Source organism: Apodemus sylvaticus, chromosome 6 (genome assembly GCF_947179515.1).
Source record: "Apodemus sylvaticus chromosome 6, mApoSyl1.1, whole genome shotgun sequence".
In the NCBI taxonomy this organism is placed as follows: domain Eukaryota; kingdom Metazoa; phylum Chordata; class Mammalia; order Rodentia; family Muridae; genus Apodemus; species Apodemus sylvaticus.
Genome location: NC_067477.1, coordinates 118715469 through 118739382, shown reverse-complemented (window position 1 = coordinate 118739382; position 23914 = coordinate 118715469). Strand labels below are relative to the sequence as shown.

At 44.3% G+C, this 23914-nt stretch overlaps 1 protein-coding gene and 1 pseudogene across 2 annotated transcripts in view; one reads left to right on the top strand and one right to left on the bottom strand.

Annotated features, from left to right (window-relative positions):
* Clip4 (CAP-Gly domain containing linker protein family member 4) overlaps window positions 1-23914 on the top strand; it is a 74366-nt gene that overhangs the window by 32942 nt on the left and 17510 nt on the right. For both annotated transcript variants that reach the window (XM_052186318.1, XM_052186317.1), the window contains exons 9-13: window positions 12169-12309; window positions 16790-16879; window positions 17580-17723; window positions 20138-20272; window positions 23301-23424. In XM_052186318.1, coding sequence (XP_052042278.1) covers window positions 12169-12309; window positions 16790-16879; window positions 17580-17723; window positions 20138-20272; window positions 23301-23424 — 634 coding nt within the window. The remainder of the gene's footprint in view (window positions 1-12168; window positions 12310-16789; window positions 16880-17579; window positions 17724-20137; window positions 20273-23300; window positions 23425-23914) is intronic.
* On the bottom strand, window positions 13648-16586 carry LOC127687744 (ran-specific GTPase-activating protein-like; annotated as a pseudogene).

The window sequence follows — 23914 nt, the reverse complement described above, 5'->3', positions numbered from 1 at the left end:
ACCATTCCTTTCTCTGGCTTTTCATAGTGTCCGTTTATATATTTGTTCTGTTTAATAATAAACAGATATTTTGGATCTGGATATCCTGTTATAATTTGTGCAAGTCTTTAAATGGTGTACAAAATGTGATTTTTTAAAAAAAATATTTTATTTATTTACAGTCTAGCCGTTGCCCCTCCCTTCTGGTCCCCTTCCCACAGTTCCTCATCCCACTCCTCCTCCCCCTTGCCTCCAAGAGGGTGCTCCCCTCCCACCAGGCCTCCCCTTCCTTGGGGCCTTAAGTCTCTCTAGGATTAGGCACATCTTTTCCCACCGAGGCCACACCAAGCAGTCCTCTGCTATATATGTGCTGGGGGCCTCGGACCAGTTCATGTATGGACCTGGCTGGTGGCTCAGTCTCTTGGAGCTCCAGGTTGGTTGAGACTGCTGGTCTTCCTATGGAGTTGCCCTCCCCTTCAACTTCTTCAATCCTTCCCCTTCAACCATCGGGGTCCCTGACTTCAGTCCAATGGTTGGCTGTAAGTATCTGCCTGTCTCAGTCAGGCTCCTTTCTTCAATCTCTTTTCCATTTTTGTCCCTGCAGTTCTTTTAGGCAGGAACAGTTCTGGGTCAGAAATTTTGACTGTAGGTCAGTAACCTTCCACTTAAGGCCCTGTCTACTTGAAGAAGACTCTTCAAGTCCCTCTCCCCATTGTTGGGCATTTGGCTAAAGTCACCCCCATTGAGTCCTGTGAGTCTCTTCCTTCACGGATCTCTGGTACTTCCTAGAGCATCCCCTTACCTCTCCCCAGGCTCTATATTTTCATTCATTCCCTTGGACCTCTGGGATTCTCCCCCACCCCCACACATTCCTGATCCTTTTCCCCCTTTCCCTGCCCCCTCCTCTCTCACACCCAGTTCCCTCCCTTCCTCTGCCTCCTGTGATTTTCTTTGCCCTTTCAAATGGGATTGGAGCATCCTTTCTTGGGCCTTTCTGCTTGTTAGACTTCTTACAGTCTGTGGGTTGTATCCTAGATATTGTGTACTTTTTGGCTAATATCCACTTATCAGTGAGAACGTACCATGTGTGTTCTTTTGTGACTGGATTATTTCACTCAGGATATTTTCTAGTTTCATCCACTTGCCTGCAAAATTTTATGATGTCCTTGTTTTTAATAGCTGAATAGTATTCTATTGTATAAATGAGCCACATTTTCTGTATCCATTCTTTGGTTGAGAGATATCTGGGTTTTTTCCAGCTTTGGCCAATATAAATAAGGCTGCTATGAACATAGTGGAGCATGTGTCCTTGTGGTGTGGTGGGGCATCTTTTGGTTATATTCCCAAGAATGGTATAGCTGGGTCTTCAGGTAGAACTATTTCCAAATTTCTGAGGAACTGCCAGATTGGTATCCAGAGTGGTTGTACCTACCAGTTGCAATCCCACCAACAATGGAGGATTGTTCTTAGGTTTGATCTTTTCACTGTGTCCTGAATTTCCTGGATATTTTGGGTTAGGAGCTTTTTACACTTTGTATTTTCTTTGACCAATGTGTCAATATCTTCTATGGTATTTTCTATCTCTTGTATTCTGTTGATAATGCTTACATCTGTAGTTCCTGATCTCTTTCCTAAGTTATTCATCTACAGGGTTTCCTCTGTGTGTGTGTGTGTGTGTGTGTGTGTGTGTGTGTGTTTTATTTCTAGTTCTATTTTTAGATCTTTTCTTGTTTTGGGGTGAAATGTTCTGTATATATCTGTTAAATCCATTTGGTTCATAACTTCTGTAAGTTTCACTGTGTGGCTGCTTAGTTTCTGCAGTTGTGCTTGTGTGTGTGCATGTGTGCACACATGGGTGGGTTGGTGCTGTTTTTTTTCAATTCCTTCACCTGCTTGATTGTATTTTCATGTATTTAAGGGATTTGTTTGTTTCCTCTTTAATGGATTCTACATGCTTGTCTGTGTTTTCCTGTATTTCTTTAAGCGAGTTATTTATATCCTCCTTAATGACCTCTATCATCTTCATGAGATGGGATTTTAGGCCAGAATCTTGCTTTTCAGGTGTGTTAGGGTATCCAGGGCTTGCTGTGATGGGAGAACTGGGTTCTGTTGCTTATGTTATTGCACTTGCCTCTCTCCATCTGGTTATGTTATCTCTGTTGTTAACTGGCCTTGGTGCCTCTGACTGGAGCTGGCCTCTTTGTAGACAGGTAAAGTTCTGTGACATGGGTTAGAGTTGGTCTCCTGGGAGGCAATTAGTGCTGTCTCTGATTAGGAGGGGGACCTCTATGTCTCTGGCTAGAGCAAGCCTCCTGTTTTCCCTGGTTAGGGCAGACCTCCTATGTTCCTGGCCAGAGCAAACCTCCTGGGAGACAGGCAGGCTCTGGGCTTCAGGGGCAGAATCTGCTCCAGCTATAGATGGATACTGGAAGGACTGTGCCCCTGGTTAGGGTAGACCTTATGTGTCACTGGTTATTTCAGACCTCCTGGGAGACAGGCAAGGCTGCATGGTGTGTGAGGGTATCTGGCTACTGATCTGACCTTGGTCAGGAATCAGACCAGTGAAAATGTGACTCAGATTGTGGTGTGATAGGAATTTTTAAATTTTATTTTGGTGTATATATGTATGTGCATGTGTGTATTTACATAAATATGTGTGCTTGCATGTGTGCACATATGTGTATGTGTGCTTGTGTGTGTGCATGTGTGCACACATGGATGTGTTGGTGCTGTTCTCAAGAACCATCTTTCTTGTTTTTGGTAGCAGGGTCTCTCACTGGCCTGGAGTTCACTGGTCTGGTGACAATGGCTGACCAATAAGCCTCAGAGATTTACCTCTGCCAATGCTGCGATTGGAGGCATAAGCTTTCAGGCATGTTAGTGGGAGCTAGGAGTAACACTCAGGTTATATTTGTACAACAAGCACTTCACCAACGAAGCCTTCCCAGCCCCACACAACATTATTTCAAATGATTCATTGTGCCTTGTGTATGTGTCAATCTGTCTGTCCCTCCCTCTTCCTCTTTCTCTCTCTGTGTGTTTTGGCTCTTATATATTCATAGTTGCCTATTTTAAACTAAAATATTACTGTTTAAAAACTTCTAAGAGACCTGGGCAGTGGTGGTATACCTGTAATCCCTGCACTCTGGGAGGCAGAGGCAGGCGGATTTCTGAGTTCGAGACCAGCCTGCTCTACAGAGTAAGTTCCAGGACAGCCAGGGCTATACAGAGAAACCCTGTTTGGACAAAACCAAACCCAAAAAACAAAAAAACCAAAACAAAAAAACAAAAACTGCTAAGAGTTTAAAATATGTATATATTTGCCAAATTGGTATTTGGCTGTGAACTTCACTCACAGTATTTTGTGACACTTTATATATAGCTAAATGTTTTTTTCCTTAATGAATTATTTTCATATTTTGATAGATGTAATATATAATTGTTCTTGGGAGATATATAATTCAAGAACTAGTTATAAATTATATATTTCATTCCTTTGGAAATGTTTATGTTTTTCTGTACATAGTTATGAAACCCATTTGGAGCTCACTGGCTAGTGGAATAGTATCAAGGCTCTGGCTTGAAGTCTCTCTCCTGTGGTAGTTATTTTTGGCAGCTGTCAAGCTCCGTCAGGACAGGCTCAAAGGCTTCTAGTCACACACAAGGCAGGTGCCAGCCAGTTTATGATAAGAAGTGAGATTGTTAGCAGAGTCTTGTGGATTCATTGACTCTCATGGTTCCAAGTGTGATAAAGGAGAGTTGGGGTGGGGGAGAGCTGACTCTAAATACTTAGAGGCAGGTTGGGATGTCCCGGTCATGTGTTGGGTTGTTTAAAACATAAGGTTGCCCTTGTTGTGAGTAAGCTTGTGTACAGAGTTAGGGCCTTGATAAGGTGCCTGAGGCAGAGGGCAGGGGAGCTGGGGTTCCCCTGGCAGATCAGGGGATCTTCTCAGGTGGTTCGTTCGCCTCCCCCTTTCTTGTGCACCTTGAGTTAGCGTAAGTGCTGTGGCTCACCTCAGGGTTACTTTGATCAGATTGTGAGCTTTGGCAATACTATTCTTTAAATTGTAGCCATTTAATCATTGAGTTAATGTTTGTAGATACTATTATTTTTATGTTTTCCAATAGTTACAAAAGTAAATACATGTGTCTAACTTGATCGATTGAAGGCAGGCTTATTCAAAAGCCAGCCCCACTCCTCTCCTGACACTTGCCTGGTTTTTTGGAGGCCCTAACCTTTTTTAGAAGTCCCCAAACTGTGTCTTCTGATATTAGTGTTTATGCTTGGAAATAATCTATATATATATGGCTCATTCTTGATTTTTCCAGTTTTAGACACGTATGGACTTTGTTCTGTGAAGGGAAAGATTTGGTGTTCTTGCTTTGCCCATCAGTTTCTTTCTTAGTATGTGGAGCACGGCCTTCTGTAGTGTTCTGAGAGGACTCACAGAAGTAAAATGAGACCCTCCGTTCTGACCAAATACTTGTTTCTACAGTACCTCACCCGGAGTCTGGGATACGGAATGGGAGACTAGCCGCTGTCCCCTTAGTGTTTTGAAGGCTGTGTTATCTAATGCAGGACCTGGCAAACTGTTATTGTAAAGGCCAGAGAGTGACCCCTTGTGGGCCTCATGGCCTCTGATGTGACTGCCCAGCTCCACTGGTACAGTGATAAGCAGCCTCTGACAAGCACACAGATGGACACAGCTCTGTGCCGGACAACCACAGAGCCCGGCAGTGGCCAGGATGCATCTCGGGAGTTTGTCAGCTGCTTGCTTGAGCCTCTCAGATCGCTGCTTAGGAGTTCCAGGGTCTGTCTCCTTCCCCTCTCCCAGAAGCTCCCATTTTTCTCCTTTAAGAAATAAATTTCTCTTAGAATTTATACCATTTTTATTCATTGCTGACGTTTTAATGGGATTAAGCACATTAAATGAGGCACATTTATCTGAGAACTTATTGCTTTTCTTTTAGAAGAGAATAATTGTGTATGCTTCTTTTTAGTCAACCTCACATTGTGTGTCAGCCTCTGGAGAAAGCCAGTAGGTATGCTGGGTTACCAGGCAGCAAGGGTGACTGCTCACTATGTGTCCTGTGGACTGTGTATCCAGCCATAGCTTAAATATAGTCATGGATTACCCAAATGTTTGATTAATAATAATAATAAAAATGATACTAATGATAATAGTAATAATAATAAATGAAGACAAAATGTATGCAAATGAGGAATTGTGTATAATATAATTTTTTTAAGTCATTAGAATTAAATATTTGATTATCCTTTGAAACAAATATATTTCTCTGTGGAAAATTTCAGAGATTATGAAAGAAAAACTATATTTCCCCTCAAATTAGGAAGAGAAGGAAGGGGCTGGATGGCTCAGCGGTTAAGAGCACTGACTGCTCTTCCAGGTCCTGAGTTCAATTCCCAGCAAACACATGGTGGCTCACAACTATCTGTAATGGGATCTGATGCCCTCTTCTGGTGTGTCTGAAGACAGCTGCAGTGTACTCATATATATATAAAATAAATAGATCTTTAAAAACAAAAGAAGAGAAGGAAGGTGGTGGAGGTGCACACCTTTAATCCTAGTACTCAGAAGGCAGAGGCAGAGGCAGGCAGATTTCTGTGAATTCAAGGCCATCCTGGCCTACAGAGCAAGTTCTAGGACAGCTTGGGCTACACAGTAAAACTTTTTCTCAAAAATCCAAAAACAAAAAGAAAGAAAGAAAGAAAGAAAGAAAGAAAGAAAGAAAGAAAGAGAAAGAAAGAAAGAAAGGAAGGAAGAAAGAAAGGAGGAAGGAAGAAAGGAGGAAGGAAGGAAGGAAAGATAAAGAAAAAAAAAGAAAAGAGCTTTGGGCTAGGGACGGGTCCTCAGTTGAGTGTATACTGAGTGTGCGTGAGGCCTGGGTCTCATCCCCAGCCCCACATGAAATAGACTAGGTAGTGCACACCTGCAAGAAAGTGGATGCAGGCGGTGTAGACATTAAAGCCATCAATGGATACAGAGCTACTTGAGGCCATGATAGGTTACATAAAATCCTGTCTTAAAAAACAAAACAGAAGAAAGCAGATCAATCATTGAGTATTATCACAATATTACACTAATCAAATAACTGAGAAATACAGTTTGACTTCTTTTCTCATGTGTATGTTTTAATTGTAAGTCCTTTGGTTTTATTGCCCATATCCTCACAGTTTCCCAAGATGTGATTGTATGATGTAATAATGAGGTTTTCCTTTTTTACATCTGTGTAGCGTGTGTGTGTGTGTGTGTGTGTGTGTGTGTGTGTGTGTGTAGGCTTCAGTGTGCCAGGGCATGTGTAGGCTTCAGAGGGCAACTTGTGGCAGTTGGTCCTTGTCTTCATTAGGGTTTTACTGCTGTGAACAAACACCATGACCAAGGCAACTCTTCTAAGGACAGCATTTAATTGGGGCTGGCTTACAGGTTCAGAGGTTCAGGAACATGGCAGCATCCAGGTAGGCATAGTGCAGGAGGAGCTGAGAGTGCTATACCTTCATCTGGAGGCTGTTAGCAGAATTCTGGCTTCCAGGTAGCTAGGATGAGGGTCCTAAAGCTCATACCTACAGGGCCACACCTACTCCAACAGGGCTACACCATCTAATAGTGCCACTCCCTGGGCTGAGCATATACAAACCATCATAATTTCTTCAACTGTGTGTTTTCCAGGGGCTGAACCCAGGTTTTCAGGCTTAGTGGCTTCTTCTTCGCCAAGCCCTCTTACTGGCCTGGTTTTTAATTTTCTTGATTGTATTTCACATATTACCTCATCTCTTCATTGTCTTGTTGATGGAGCACAGAAGGCCTTACCATATCTAGTTTCAGTTCTCCATGGTCAACCTCAGACCACATTGTGACTCACTACCATAAAACATCCTGGCAGGGGGCACAGCCTGTAGCAGTCATTGCTGATAATACCTTGGTAGCTGTTCTATGTTAAGAGTGACTATATTGATTTCTCAGTGTGCTTGATTTCTACATTACATTTTACCATAGGTCTGGATAGGAGAAATGTAGCACTTGGGAACATGTCTGGGCTGACAGAGACGGCTGCTGCAGCTCAAGGATGGATCAACTTCATTTGTCTTGTTGCCAGACAGTTACATTTTGTTATAGTTTTTTTTCCTAGATGTATCCCAGTAACATGGTAGTACGAAATTAGTACATTTTGATAAGCTTGATATACTTGTGTCTCTTGTGATCTGTCCTTTTCTTACACAAGCATAAACACATAGCCTATGTAAGTTTCTTTCATTTTTTTAAATTTATGTATTTATTTATTTATTCACTTTACATTCTGACCTCAGTCCCGCTCACATAGTCCCTCCCCATCTCTCCCCTTTCCCTCTGAGAAGGGGAGGCCCCCTTCTGGGTACCAACCCACCCTGGCACATAAAGTCACTGCAGGACTAGGCATATCCTCTATGCCTGAGGCCAGACAAGGCAGCCCAGTTAGGGGAACAGGATCCACAGGCAGGCAGCAGAGTCAGGGACAGCCCCTGCTCCAGTTATTGGAGGGTTCCCATGAAGACTAAGCTGCCCTTCTGCTGCGTATGTATGGGGTGGCCTAGGCCCAGCTCATGTATGCTCTTTGGTTGGTAGTTCTGATGTGCCCATTTTGTGAACCCCAAAAGCCTACCAAGGTATCGATTCTGACGTATTTGGACTAGGGTCTTTATTCAAGCTCAGGCTTGGGCCACACCTCAGTTCCAGACACAGAAGGATGGGGATGGAGCCCCGGGCTTTCAGCGGGATGAGGTTTTATAGGAAATGGCAAGCAAGCGAGGGGGTTTCCAGCCTGGCACATAGCTGATTAGGGGCAGAGGGGCTATTATTGAATTTCATTGCCCTTTAACATAATTGGCTGGTGCTGGGAGCCAAACCATAAACTTATTTTCTGCTTTCCTCCTGATTGGTGGTTGTTGGAAAGTGAAGTGCCAGGGGCAGGCTTGTAACCGGGAGGCCCAGGTTTGCTGGGGAGTAACCTGGAGACTGATGCTCAAGAGTTCAGCCTTAGGTCAGGCTCTCTAAGATGGAGTCTGCACCTAAGATACGGCGTCTCAGTTCAATCTCTGGGAGCCCCCAAGGGTCCTGGTTAGTTGACTCTGTTGGTCTTCTTATGGAGTCACTATCTCCTTCCCATAACTCTTCCACAAGACTTCCCAAGCTCTGTCTAATGTTTGGCCGTGGGTCTTTGCATCTGTTTCCATCAGCTGCTGGGTGGAGCCTCTCAGAGGACAGTTAGGCTAGGTTCCTGTCTGCAAGTGTAACAGAGTATCATCAGTAACGTCAGAGATTGGATCTTGCTCATGGGATGGGTCTCAAGTTGGGCCAGTCATTGGTTGGCCATTCCTCTGTCTCTGCTTCATCCTTGTCCCTGTACTGCTTTTAGGCAGGACAAGTCAAGGTCAAGGTTTTGTGGGTGGGCTGATGGACTGATCCCTCTACTTGGAGTCCTGCCTAGCTATAGGAGATGCCGACTTCAGGCACCATATCCCCACTGTGTGGAGTCTCAGCTAGAGTCACTTTCATAGACTCCCTGAGATGTCTCCAATCCCAGGTCGCTGGCACCTTTTAGAGATGCCCCCTCCCCAGCTCTGTTTACCCTCCTGGCCCTTTCCCTGGCTACCCCTGATCCATCTGTCCTTCTAGTCCCCTCCCCATCCTCTCTCCCACCCAGTTTCCTTCCTCTATCCACTTCTGATGACTTTTATTTTCCCTTCTGAGTGAGATCTAGGCATCCTCCTTTGAGCCTTCCTTGTTATTTAGCTTTTTTGGGTCTGTGGATTGTAGTATGGGTTTCCTTTACTTTATAGCTAATATCCACATATAAGGGAGTACAAACTATGCATGTCCTTTTGGGTCTGGGCTACCACACTTAGGATGATATTTTCTAGTTCCATTTGTTTGCCTGCAAATTCCACGATGTCATTGTTTTTAGTAGCTGAGTAAACATTTCATTGTGTAAGTGAACCATGTTTTCTTTATCCATTCCTTGCTTGAGGAACATCTGAGTTGTTTCCAGTATAAAGAAGGGCTACTGATTTTTTTGAGTTAATGTTGTATCCGGCCACTTTGATGAAGGTATTTATTAGCTGTAGGAATTCTCTGGTAGAGTTTTTTGGGATCATTTATACACACTGTTGTACCATCTACAAATAATGACACTTTGACTTCTTTTCTGAGTTGATTTCATTTAGTGTCTTATTGCTCTAGCTAGAACTTCAAGTATTGTATTGAAGAGCTATGGAGACTCAGACAGCATTGTCTTGTCCCTGATTTTAGTGGAAATGCTTTAAGGGTCTCTCCAATTTTATGTTGGCTGTTGGCTTGCTCTGTATTGCATTTATTGTGTTTAGCTATGCCCCTGTATCCCTGCTCTCTCCAAGACTTTTATCTTGAAGGTGTGTTGGATTTTGTAAAAACACCTTTTCAGCATCTAGTGAGATGATCATGTGTTTTTTTTTCTTTCAGTTTGTTTATATGGTGGATTATATTGATAGATTTTCATATATTGAACCACTCCTGCATCCCTGGGATGATGCCTACTTGATCTTGGTGGATGATGTCTTTGATGTGCTCTTGGATTTGAGTTTGCTCTTGACTTTTGAGTATTTTTGCATTAATGTTTATAGGGAAATTGGTCTGAAATTCTCTTTCTTTGTTGAATCTTTGTGGGTTAGGTATCAGTGTGACTATGGCCTCATAGAATGAGTTTGGCAATGTTCGTTCTGTTTCTGTTTTGTGGAACAGTTTGAAGAGTATTGGTATTAGCTCTTCTTTGAAAGTCTGGTAAAATTCTTTGGTAAAACCATCTGGCCCAGGGCTTTTTTGGCTGGGAGATTTTTAATGACTGCTTCTATTTTCTTAAGGGTTATTGGACGGTTTAGATTATTTACCTGATCTTGATTTAACTTTGGTAAGTGAAATCTGTCTAGAAAATCATCCATTTCATTTAGATTTTCCAATTTTATAGATTATAGGCTTTTGAAATAAGACCTAATGATTCATTGCTTATCCTCATTGTCTGCTGTTATATCCTCCTTGTCATTTCTGATATTGTTAGTTTGGATGTTGTCTCTCTGCCTTTTGATTAGTTTGGCTAAGGGTTGTCTATCTTGTTGATTTTCTCAATGAACCAGCTCTTCATTTTGTTGATTCTTTATATTGTTCTCTTTGATTCTGGCTTGTTGACATCAGCCCTGAGTTTTACTATTTCCTGTTGTCTACTCTTCTGAGATGTGTTTACTTCTTTTTGTTCTAGAGATTTCAGGTGGGCCATTTAGCTGCTGGTGTGAGATCTCCCCAGCTTTTTAATGAAGGTACTTAGTGCTATGAACTTTCCTTTTAGCACCGCTTTCATTGTGTTAAGTAAGTTTGGGTATGCTGTGCCTACATTTTCATTGAATTCTAGAAAGTCTTTAGTTTTTTTTCTTTATTTCTTCTTTGACCCAGTGATCATTGAGGGAGACAGTTGTTCCCAGGACTTTGTAGGTTTTCTGATGTTTCTGTTGGTGTTGAAGTCCAGCTTAAATCATGGTGATCTGATAGGATACAAGGGATATTTCAATCTCCTTAAGGATTGCTTTGTGACCAAGTATATGGTAAATTTTGGAGAAGGTTCCCTGAGGTGCTGAGAAGAAAGTGTTAGGTTAGGGTTTTGTGTTTGGAAGAAATGTTATGTAGATACCTGTTAAGTCCATTGATTCATAATGTGTGTTCATTTCATTATTCCTGTTTAGTGTCTGTTTCAGTAACCTATCCACTGGTGAGAGAGGCTCTTCAGGTCTCCCACTCTGTGTGTCCAATGTGTCATTTAAACTTCTGTACTATTCCTGTTATAAATGTGGGTACCCTCGGATCTAAGTTCATTTCTTTATAATTGAAGAGTCTCCAGAAGTCTAGAAATTCATATATCTGGAGTAGAATGTTTCTTTCTTTAAACCAGCAGTTGCAACCCATTGGCAACCTCTAGCTCCAAAAATATTTACATCATGATTCATAACAGTAGAAAAATTAGAGTTATGAAGTAAAAGCATTGAAAATAACTTTATGGCTGGGATCACCACAACATGAGAAAGTATATTAAAGAGTTGCAGCATTAGGAAGGTTGAGAACCACTGCTTTAAACCTTGACAGATTTAATTGTGATCCTTCTCCTCCTCATCCTTGTCAAAAACAACCTCAAGTCAGTGATATGAAAAATAATTACAAATTGGTTAAAAAAACAAAACAAAACAAACTCAGAAAAATCAAGGCAGGTCATGCAGAGTCCAAAAGAGAAAAGCGTTGTGCAGGTTTTCAGGAAAGTGTGTAGCTGGCACTGCTTAGCTATGCACAGAGCTCTCCCTTTTTGTAAAGGTGCAAGTCTTCCCATCCTGCCTTAACAGATCATGTTTCAGTGTGATGTGTGTTTGTTAGGTTGTAAACACTCAGAGTGTAATGTACATATTATGACTTTATTTTCTTTTTAAGTGTGGTAGGGAGATAATCTTGGTATTTATAGTCTGTATTCACTCTCTTCAATGTCTGTGTGTTCTTACTCAAACTGGATGTTTTATTGCCTCCATAAACTTTCTCAGTGGGGTTTTATGCTCCCAGATGCTGTAGATAGGCAGTCCCCTGTCTCTGTATACCTCCTTTCCTCAACACACACTGTATTGTTCCTGCTTGTCAGGAACTGAGGGCTAGGCCTTTGGGGAAGATTATTTTATATAGTCAAAAAGATTTATTGTGTCTGTACTGTGTAAAGGGACTATAATTAGTTATAGTGGGAAAATGCAGACAAGTGCAACATTTGAATTTGTCTCTAAAAGGTGTGCAGTACAGAAGGGAGATGAGACAGGGATTTAGAGAGCCCTTCAATGTTGGGAGGATACAAACTCAGCAGACAGGAGGTAGCATGGCTTATACTCTGTGGTGACTATTATTCCCAGTCACTTAGAGACAACAGCAGATGGTAATTATGTATCTCTTATGTGGCTCCTAAATCAGAGTGTATTTAGTCTTGGCAACTGGATTGTGCACCCACTGAGGGCAAGTGCTATGTCTCATCACAACATGTATGTAGCTACTGAGCAGAGCCCGTGCTGGCAACAGTTATATTTTGCCTGGAATTTGAAAGTGTTCACTTGTTCCACACTAACTATGGTCCTGTCTCTGCCCTCAGGTATTTTTGCACCCCTTTCAAAGATAAGTAAAGTAAAAGACGGGAGGAAAACTACCACACACGTTCCTTCTACGAGAGCCACCCTGCACGCCAGGGCCCAGAAGGTTGATGTAGCCCACGTCACATCTAAAGTAAATTCCGGTAGGTCACGCTGGGAAGGTCAGCAACTCCTAAACCATACTTCAGACTGGTTGTGGGGTTCAAGTGTTTAGACTGCTTCACCCTGAAGTCTACCACCAAAGCCGAACCTCACAAAAGCAAGGCCTTTGTGGTTTGGGCCTCAGTTATGAATGTGACTTAAGTCTCTGACAGTGGCTTCTTTCCTTGCCCACGTGTTTGTGTTTCAGATGCCCCGTGATCAGGCTTGGGCTGGATCTTATGCTTCCAGTGAGTGGGCGATGCCCCGCGGTTGCTCAGAGGGGCCTCGTTTTGCTCCTGTGGTTACCTCTGCTCACCTGCCCTGCTGCACACTCGTTCTCTCTCTCCCCTCTGTCTCTCCTCAGCTGTGGGCGGCTGTGAATGGCCGTGGGTGGCTGTGGGTGGCTGTGGATGGCCGTGGGTGGCCGTGGATGGCAGTGGATGACTGTGGATGGCTGTGGATGGCCGTGGGTGGCCGTGGATGGCAGTGGATGACTGTGGATGGCCGTGGGTGGCCATGGATGGCTGTGGATGGCTGTGGGTGGCCGTGGATGGCTGTGGATGGCTGTGGGTGGCTGTGGGAGGCCGTGGATGGCGGTGGGCGACCATGGGTGGCCGTGGGTGGCTGTGGGCAGTCCTTTCTATTCCTCACTCCATGTGGGTCCTGCCCAGGAATCCATCTCATTTAACCTGTTTGTTCTCCACCTTCGTATGTGTATTCTTTTAACCTGCACAGCCTGGTTGTTATGTTGTCCACTGATTGCTTTATTTGTGTAGATCTTTTGTTCTCTCAGTCAAATTTTAAACTTCAAGTAGACTGTGAGAATAATTTGTGATTTTGTATTCGCAGAAGCTCATAGCACAAACTAGGTATTCAGTAAATATTGGCAGCTGGAACAGAAAGGTCTCTACCATCTGAAAGGATGGCACCCAGACACCGAGTTTGCCTTTCTCTTCTGTTCCATTTGGTTGCTAGACTACCTGTGGCTTTACTTCATAATTACCTTGATGTGATGTCAGCAGAGAGGAATGCCTCGCAACTTCTTCTTAACGATTGTCTCCCTTATTCCGGGCCCCTAAAGCTCACACACTTCCTTATATATTTTAAGATAAGTTCTCAAAAGTTTCTTTTAAAAAAGATCTATTGACATCTAAGAAAGATCTAATGAAGATCTATTGACATTACATTTAATCCTTGTGCCAATTTGAAAAGAGTTGACGTTGCTATAGCCATCTTTTTTTTACATGAGCATTATTTTAATTAATTAATTAATAATTACTTTTGGAATTCAGTTCTTTATCAAATTCCTTGTAAAAAACAAAACAGAATATAAATAAACCTTAAAGGATAGGGCAAAATTTTAAAAGGAAAGGAAAAAGATAGAGTGATTCATTGCTTCTCCTCAGACTTCTCTCAGCCTCAGCTCTGGCCTCGCTCACTGAACGGGCTTCCAGCTTCTCAGCCAATTTTCGGCATTATCATTTTTGCCTGGTCCTTTCTTTTCTCTCCCTTCAGTTTCTTTCCTGCATTCTTCAAACTTTGTTTCGAACATTTGTGCATTCTCAGTGTTTAGGAAGCCTGTGGCATCTCAGCCTGGGGCACTGTCGACAAAGTCGGCGTGGGCACTCCAGACACAGGCGCGGTCACCCCTGGCATGGTCACCACCGGCATTCATTCTGCTTCAGCTCCACTGCCCGTGTGATAGTGTGGTTGGTGCATAGCTTCAAGGTTTTGTCCCCCCTCGTGAGATGGTCCCTTGGCATCTCCAGTGTCTTGCTCCTTCCATCCTGGGAGGTCATTCTCTGAAGCAAACCGGAACAGCTTTGCATGCATCTTAAAAAGTTCCTCTTCATCTTCCTCCAGCATTTTAAGTTTTTGCTTAGGAAGAGAAACTATTGGTGCAAACTGGGGGTCATGCTTGGACTCATCTGCATTCTCTGTGGAGGTATCATGGTCCTTGTGACTGCCCGTGGTGGTTGGCAGCAGCCGCGGGGGCGAGAGGATGGTGGCTTGACTAGCTCAGGGTCACCGGCTTGGCCGCCTCTGGGTGGCTAGTTGCAGTTCCTTTCCTCCTTGTAAAATACGTGAAGTTGTCTCCATCTTTCTCTGTTCCTTCCAATCATGACTGCAGCCCACTTGAGTTCTGTTCTTCAGTTTTGTTATAGCCATCTTTAACTTTGTGCTTGGAACAATTTTCTGCTTGGTTGGATAATTTAAAATATATTAATATGATTGTAAAGTTTTTATTTCTGTAGATAATTTTAGTCTATTTGTTAGATTTGTTCCCAGATACTCCATACCTGGGGCTGCTTAATGAGACCTCTCTCCTCAAAAAACCCCAACCCAAACCAAAATAAAAAGTATATCATAGTCATGCTCTCCATGAAAGTTAAGGTGAGCTCTCTCACATGCGGACACATCACATCAACCTAAGGAGTCCATCAGTTGATGAGAGTAATGCACGTTTCTTGTTTGGATATTGTATGGTTCTTTGAGGATATTGTATGGTTCTGTGAGGATATTGTATGGTTCTGTGAGGATATTGTATGGTTCTGTTTGGATATTGTATGGTTCTGTGAGGATATTGTATGGTTCTGTGAGGATATTGTATGGTTCTGTTTGGATATTGTATGGTTCTGTGAGGATATTGTATGGTTCTGTGAGGATATTGTATGGTTCTGTGAGGATATTGTATGGTTCTGTTTGGATATTGTATGGTTCTGTGAGGATATTGTATGGTTCTGTGAGGATATTGTATGGTTCTGTTTGGATATTGTATGGTTCTGTGAGGATATTGTATGGTTCTGTGAGGATATTGTATGGTTCTATGAGGATATTGTATGGTTCTGTGGGGATGTTGTATGGTTCTGTGAGGATATTGTATAGTTCTGCGAGGATATTGTATGGTTCTGTGAGGTGCTGTTTGGGGGAAGCTGAGCAGATGAACAAAGAGATCTTTATACCATTCTTAAAACTTCATCTTCAGTGGTTTTGATGACAGTTCAAAGGAAAGGGCCAAATGAAATTCTAGGACTGAAAACTAAAATAACTGAAAGCTATGCTCCACAGGTTTCTCAGGTCACAGCTGCCGTGATGTCTCATGTACCCTTTGACCGCTGGCATTCCCTCCACAGTGTCCAGCTTTCCCTCCTCCTCCCTATAGCTGTGGCTACCACAGAAATGTCATGACACTGGAATTCTGTCCATGACTGTCCTCCCTTTCAAATCCAGGACAAGGCTCACTCTCCACAGGGTGTTTCCATCTGTCCCCAACTGGAGGCATGCAGCCCCTTCTGCTTCCTCTCCATCCCCAGCCTCCTGTTCTGCAGCACTAGGCTTGACCTCAGAGTCTAGCAATGCTAGGCAAGAGCTGTTCAGGTGAGCTGCACCCTTAGCCAGGCTCTGCCGCCCTCTGAGGTGTCTGCTGCCTGTGTGTCTTGCTTGCCTCCCTGAGTCCTGGAGGACTCCTGTCCAGCCAGTGCCAGACAGGCTATGTCTTCTTGTGAGATTTTTCTCTGACTTTTCAGAACTCCCACTCACTTCCTCCTACTAGACTTCCTGCTTTGGGAGAGAAATTCAACCCACTTAAGCCCCAACTCAGAGTGCATCTTGATGAGCCCCTGGTTCCTCTTTGCAGAATCTCTGCCTCCGATGCCCCTTGGTTGGTGCTTAGATAACAGAGGTCTTTGGCCATACTAAATTCAAAGGTCTTCAGGGCACCCGTAAACTGTGTCTCGTTTCTATTTATAGCAAAGTCTTATGCAGAGTTTTTCACTCAAAATGCTTTGCTAGGTGACTGGGAATGGCCAGTGACAGCACAGGAAAAGCTGGGAAGCCCCCAGGTGCACTCTTTAAATACGTGGATGCAGTTGATATGGAGGTCTTAGCAGCCAGCCATTATCCATGAGCTTCTTTTTTTCACAGATGAGGTTTTTGTGGGAATTGGTTATGGTAGGAAATGTGTCATGTAAGTGGTTTCCAAGTCCTACTCAGCCACATGTCAGCTGTGACAGGTTTGCCACTCCCTAACTGTGGCACACAGTTCTGCTCTGAACGTGCCTATTAACTACAGATAGGACACTGCGGATATTTTAGAGATCTGTAGCAGGGGCAGAGCTGGAGTTCTTAGCCGCACTGTGAACACATCCTCCTCTTTCTTCTCAGTTCTGCCGTGCCAGATTCTCTGCAGGTGCCGTGCCACCGAGCAGTGTGCCCAGCTCCTTTTCACTGCCTTAAATACTGCGGTGCTCCTTCCTCCTGTCTCTGCAAGTATATCCATCGTGTTTTTCCAAGTGGATAAGTGATGGTGCGCGCTGTTAATGCCAGCACTCAGGAGGCAGAGGCAGGCAGATCTCTGTGAGTTCGAGGCCAGCCTGGTCTACAGAGTGAGTTCCAGGACAGCCAGGGCTACACAGTGAGGCCTTGTCTGAAAACAAACGAACATCAGCTTTTGCTGAAATCATCTTTGTGTTTATTCACCAGGGTTGATGACATCTAAAACAGAGAATGCTTCTGAATCCACACTGTCATTGCCCCCGAGTGAAGAACCGAAAACTGTAGCAGAAAATGATGGTAATGTAGCCATCGCTTCCTGTTCTTAAAGCTACATCCACTGGTGGGATTCCAGATAACACAGTGCAAACCGGCTTATATGATTTGGGTTAATGCTGGGAAGGGGAAAATCACCACAGTAAAACTACACTTGGGGAAAAAAAAAAACCCTTTAAAAATATCAATGCATAAAGAACTACCGGCCTAGTCAGGGTCACTGTGCAGGAGGCGTGGTCAGACTTTCAGTGTCAGGAAGGAGGAGCCTATGCAGTCTTGCTTTCCTTCAGGCTGACTACAGAATGATTCAAGGTTAAAATGCTGTCACCTTAAGACGTGTTAATAGCGTGTGCGCATATACATGTGAGTGTATTTGAAGGGACTCTATTACAGTTTCCCCTAAGGAGAGTGGAGTGTGTGTCTGTTAGATTAGTTAGCATTAATTGGTAGGGTGACACCCCCTATATGAGATATGTGAATCCTTAAAAATTTCTGCTTGTGTAAACAGTGATCTATTTTGTGTGTAAACAGCCGTGCATTTGGATAAATCAGGAATTTAATTTGACACGAGCTAATCCACAATTGAGGAAGCTAAATGAAGCGTTTCAGAAAAATTTGCCCAGAAAACATCTTATTAGTCCTTTTCTTTTTTCTTTTTTGTTTTGTTTGTTCTCTCTTTTTAAAAACACCCTTTCAACTGTGATCCCTTCCTGCTCCCTGTCAGCTGCCCAGCCTGGGTCCCTCAGCAGCTCCTCCTCCACGACCTCCCTGGACCACAAGCAGAGCTACCCAAAGAAGCGGAGCACAGCCTGCAGTGGCAAGAAGACTCTGAGCAAAAGCCCCGCTCTCCCGTCCAGAGCCAGCGCTGGTATCTATGGCTTTTTCAACCAGGCTTTCTTGGTGTTTTTTATCTTGGTTTGTTTGTAAGTGGATTTGATCTTTTTAACGTGTAGAAGGAGCCCTTTCCCCTTCTCCCTCCCCCTTCCCTTTCCTTACCCCTTCCCCTCCCTTCCCCCTCCTTTCCCCTCCCCCTCTTCTCCCGTCACCCCAGGCAGATTGAGCTGTCTTGCTCTTTGGGTGACATCATGTAGGAGCCCTTTACCACATTGCCCCGTGCTTCAGTCACACTGAACTTCATGCTGTGTCCCTGCCTCCCCAGCCTGCAGTCAGGACTCCCGGCTCTGTGGTTGGATTTGAGAGTTTACTGTCATCTAGTTGGTAGCTTTTGCATCTCGGCCCTCTCACACGCCTGCCTGTCATTGTCCTGTTTAGGAAAGTGTCTCCGCTCTGCTTTTGCTGAAGTCATTTGAAGCTGTGCAGCAGAGGCTCAGGGGGCCCCAGGGACAGTGATTTGTGGCCCGCATGGTCTCCGCACCCCAGTGACAGTGTGAAAGCACACACTCAGGCTTTCACCTAGGAGGTGACATTGTTTACCTTGTCCCCAAACCCTCAGCAGTGACCCTAATAGGGTAAAGCCAGAGTGGGGATCCAGAAAGTGGGATCTGGAGGCTGGGCCTGGAGTTGCCCCTGCGCAGCATTTCGCGTCCCCTCTGCTCCCCCCACTCCTGGGCAGTTTTTCTTCTGGGACACAGAAGAACACAGAGCAGTAGGCGGTGACACGACTGCCCTGTTCGTACTTTATTGCATTCTAAATACTCCTGTATTTGGAATTTGGACGTTTGACGTTTACCCGATTTTAGATTTTATATACAAGTTTAGAATGACCTCCTTTCTCCCCCTTTCCCTGAACAAGCAGTTTCCGTGTGCCTATATACTTGCTATTTTCCCTTTTTATTCAGTTGAGGATTGTGTTTGACATAAATTATAGTGGGTATGAAGGTGATAATCAGAACAGGAAAAAAAAAGACCTTTCCTGAGGAAAGGCAGAGAGTGGGAGGTGTGCGTGGCTGTGGGCTGGGGTAGGACTGTCCATGTCTGGAGCCTCAGACACGTAAAACTAGAGCCAGCAGAGAGACCTCTCATTGGAGCGAGAGTGAATGGCAGAGCCCAGACAAGGGTGGGAGGGGCAAGAGGGCCAGGAGAGTGGAGGGGTGTGGAAGTGGCCTGCACTCAGGGCCTGGTGCACTGGCTCCTGTTGGTAAACTGCAGGAGCAGTGGGCAGGCCTGAGGTATCCTGTCCCTGGGTCTGGGTGTCGGTGTGGGCGTAGCACCTGTGAGCTGTGTTCGCCTGTCTTGGTTAGCTCTCTGCTCCCCTTCCCGCAGACGACCCCAGATGGTAGCCATTCAGTTGCTACTCAGTACTGATAGGACAGGGCCGAGGACGCAGCCTTCTGGATGTGAACGTCTTTTGAGATAGTGTTTCTTAGAAGCCAGATACCAGATAGTGGGCATTTTAGGTGTAGTCTTGGATGAAGTTGAAGGAAAGCAAGTTGGAATCAGGACCCACCATAAGTTGGGCATTCCTTACCTGACATGATTGGAGTCTTGAATTAGGCCAGTTTGGGATTTTGGAATATGTGCACAGTCTACTGTTTGACCACCTCTAGCCAGAAGCTCTGAAACCTGAAATCCTTCAGACTCTGAACCGCTGAGAGATGGCACATTCTAATGTGAGTGTGAACTTGAGCATCTGTGCTTAGGACAGTCAGGCTTTAGAACGCTGCACATTTCGGATTGTCCCATTTGGCCCATAGCAGTTCCACCTGGAATTACATTCCTGCATGTCCCACACAGACTCGGGGTGAATACAACAGTTCTGTGCTTCACATGACTAGGGAGTGGCCACAGCTGGCTACCCCTTGGCTTCACATGCTCTTCCTGCGTTGTCTGTATCTGCCTTTGTGCCGTAGCACCAACAGCGAATCCCAGTGACAGGAGGCTGAGCTCTCTCGGCTCTGGTTCTTCACGGACCACTCCGTGTTGGAGCAGACCGCATGCCTGGCTGTCCTAGGGGAACTGATTCCTCTCTAGGAACCAGGTTTGTGCTGTTCCCACGGCAGTGAATTTTCTTAGGGAACCTTGTTTGCTTTGAGTGCCTTTGCCCCTGAGTGAAGCTCATGTCAAATATACAGTGAAATATCCACCAGTTAGAACACATGGAGTAAGATATCCAACTAGCCAGACTAGTTAGAACACATGAAGTGAGATATCCAACTAACCAGACTAGTTAGAACACATGGAGTGAGATATCCAACTAACCAGACTAGTTAGAACCCGTGGAGTGAGTCTTAAAAACTAATGTGCCTTTTTGAGTTTCTCCTCCCTTTGTTTTCTTTCCTCTCTCCCTTCTCTTCCCACACCTCCCACCCACCACTTGAGCAGGTTTGAAATCTTCAGCAACATCTGCAGCAAGTAGCACTCACTGTGAAGGAGCACTCCGCCTCGGAGAAAGGGTGCTGGTGGTAGGCCAGAGAGTGGGGACCATTAAGTTCTTTGGGACAACAAACTTCGCTCCAGGTAACTCCCCCGAGTAGTCTCCGTTCAACATGAATTTTGTATAAAAGTTTTAAAACTTTGATGGCAGATGGGACTTAGTACTAGGGGATCTCCCCGCTGGGTTCTTGTGGCTGGCGGCAGAGGCAGAGTGGAAAGTGATCCAACCGTCTCATAGACTGACTGCCATCCATGGAATTCTCTTACCAACTGTGTTGAACATTTATCTAATATTAAAATTAGTTTTGACTTCCCTGGTTTATTCTGTGCCTGCAGAGTGTGCTAAATACCTGGAGAATATTTCAGGATAGGTACCCCTCCCACCCTCCAGGATAATCCTGGAGTTGAATAGATAGATGGCCCATCAGGATGGCTTAGAGGGCAAAGCAAAGAAGATAGAAAAGTTGTTGTGTGCCCTGGGATCTAAAACAGTACACGTCTGTGAACTTAAATATTCATCCCACTAGACCTAGCCCTGTTTCCTAAAGTCAAGGTGGCGCTGGAGAGGTGGCCCAGTGGTTAAGAGCACTGACTCCCCTTGCAGAGGATCTGGGGTCACTTCCCAGCAGCCCACATCAGGTGACTCACACCTACCTGTAACTGCAGATTCAGGGGATTTGACACCCTCTAGCCTCCATGGGCATCTGCATGCCTGGTGCACAGAAACCAACACAGTCTGATATACATACACATGAATAGAAATAAATATTTGTAAAAGGTAAAGATTATCTTCCTGCATATGTCTGCAGAATTAGAAGCCAGTTTCATGGATCCTTGTCTGTGTTTTAAGTAGCAATCTGCTGTATTAACACATGGTGGCATTGCAGGATTTGAGGAAAGGTTATCTACAAGATTGAACGAGAAGTTTGTAGCTTAGCGCCTGTCAGGACCCATGAAGGAGCTGAGATCTTATTCTCTCTGCAAACCAACAGATTAGCCTGCCACCGTGTCATCCGACCAAAGCTGTATCAATCCTGTGTCGGAGGCAGGAGTGTACTATGCACAACAGTAGCAGGAGGCAGGAGAGCAGCACCTTTCTGTCCTGGTCCTCAAGCCCCAGTTCCTGCTGGCTGGTGCAGAGAGGGCCAGTGGCACCTGCTCACCCAGGAGCCTATGTACTACATGAGCATGAGCCGTCAAAGTTTAGTCTCCTTTGCTGTGAGCTTGAGGCTCAGCATGGCTGCCGCCAGCTGCACTAGGCAGAGACCTTGCCAGTTCACCAGGAGTGTCCGTCACTGTGTAGGACACAGAAGCATGAGAACCAGACATATGTCTCCAGCATGCTCTCTCTTTTTTGATTAATGCCACTTTTAGTTTAAGTCGGTGCTTTGTTTGAACTGTGTTAGAATTCAAGCCTCCCTTGGGCCTCTCTTACATCTCACACTAGATAGTGAGCACATAGCACAGCTCTCTGCTAGGCGTTTTCACAACTCCTGTGCCAGAATATATGTATATAATGTATGTATTATACATATACATATATGTATACATATACATGTATTAAACAAGGGCAGAGGCAACACGGAAGACACAGTGATACCACTCCATCTTCTAAGTAAATGAAAAGGCATAGGCTTACTAATAGGAGAACTTGTCTTAGAAGAGAGACTCTACGGGATTAGCTTCAAGAAAACTGAGTCCCTGGAGAGACTAAAACCAAAGCAACAGAGCTGTACTTCCAGTAGCATGAATGAGGAAGAGAGTGTGTGTGTGTGTGTGTGTGTGTGTGTGTATGTGTGTGTGTGTGTATGTGTGTGTGTGTGAGTGAGACACATTTTCAAGAATTATATAATAAACACATGGCAGAGATGTAGCCAATTACAATTTAATTAAGGAAAAGAATTACATGGAAAGCCCTATCAAACACAGAAGGAAATGAGACCTGGAAAATTGTAACTGTGATACTCAGAGATCATTCTAACCAGATTCATTTGGTTTAGGCAAGTCAGAAGCTCATAGTCTGTTTTCAAAGAATTAGTGTGGTTAGACAAAGAGGCTTGTAGACACTGCTTATATGACAGAGTAGGGCCACTCAAATATAAAAGACACTGACTGTACTTGAGTCTTTTTGGCCCCAATCTAAGTATCTAGAATGGGGTCAGGGGTAACATGAACCAACCAGTCAACCAAACAAAACAAAAACAAAACAAAATGAGAGTATGTTAAGTTGGCTTTTAAGGTTCCTGTAATTGAAACTGACTCTGAGCTAGTAATCTGAAAGGAGGAATATTTTGTATTTCCTGATTTGTAGTAAGTTGGTTGGTATTCACATACCGATTCTTGCTGTTGACTGTAAGAGACCAAATGTACTGAATGCTCAGACTATAGGTATGTGAACTGTGAGGCCTGCTTAGCTGATCATGGAAACCCCAGGAATTCCTGCTTTAGTCTGTCCACCTAGCTCATGCTGCTGGAAGTGCAGCCCTGTCGCTTTGGTTTTAGTCTCTCCAGGGACTCGGTTTTCTCGCAGCTAGCCCCATAGATTCTGTCTTCTAAGACAAGTTCTCCTATTAGCAAACCCGTGGCTTTTCTTTACTTAGAAGATGGAGTGGTTTCACTGTGTATCTCATGTTCTCTCTGCCCTTGTTTAATTATTTAATGGGTGTTTGCGATGTTTTACTAGGGGCGTGAGCTGAAGAGAGCTGTCCACCTGAGGATTCATGCCTCCCAATAGCATTCCGTGCTGCTCTCGCTGAAGCACGCCATGTTAGAGCCAAGGACGGTTTCTTTTGCATTATAGTCTCAAGATATATGTTGGTGGCTCCCTCCTTGCATGATGGCTAATTCCCCGCAAATCTGAGTTTGTGTGCTTTATTTTCCCTCCCTTAATGTGCTGCTCTCCAATTATGCCACTAAAGTGTTTCTCCCACTTTTCAAATTTTCAAGCTTTATTTTACAATTTTATCATCTGAGAGCTTAATGATCGTGATGATCTTCCATCATCTCGGTCATTTGTGAAAGCGCCAAGCCTCCCCAACTTTGGGTTCGTGTTGCCACACAGCAGTTGTGAATGAAGTGCAGATGCTTTTAAAATGCAATCTTTGTGTTCCAGGGTATTGGTACGGCATAGAGCTGGAGAAGCCCCACGGGAAGAACGACGGTTCGGTTGGAGGTGTGCAGTATTTTAGTTGCTCTCCGAGATATGGAATATTTGCCCCCCCCTCCAGGGTGCAGAGGTGAGGAGAAACTAGAATGCACCTCTATTTACAGAAACTCTGCAATCCCCTGTGGCACATGGGGACCCTGATTCCATCTGGAAGATAAGCACATGAGTTCCTTCAACGGGTTAACTGGCCACCTTCCTTGGAGGGAAGGCTCATGGGAAGCTAAATTTGCCTTGCCAGGGATTTGCAATTTTAAAAACCTCCTTTCTTTCTCATTTGCAAACCCTGTGAGTGTGTGTAGGCTATTAGAAATGGCGTTTGCAGCTAAGAACAGTGCGGAGGAGCGAGCTTAATCCGTCATGCAAACAAAAGTAAAAATGCTCTCTGATTGCTTCAGTCACATCCTAACTACATTAAATTTCCTGCCAGCAGGCACCCATTCACTCTCTACGAACCTAATGGAACCAAAATGGCTTTTTCCTCTGATTTCCTTAGTTTTCAAAAATAGATAGGCAGTAGCTCTCCAGGGGGAAGTGAAGTCTCAGGGATTTATATGTAACAA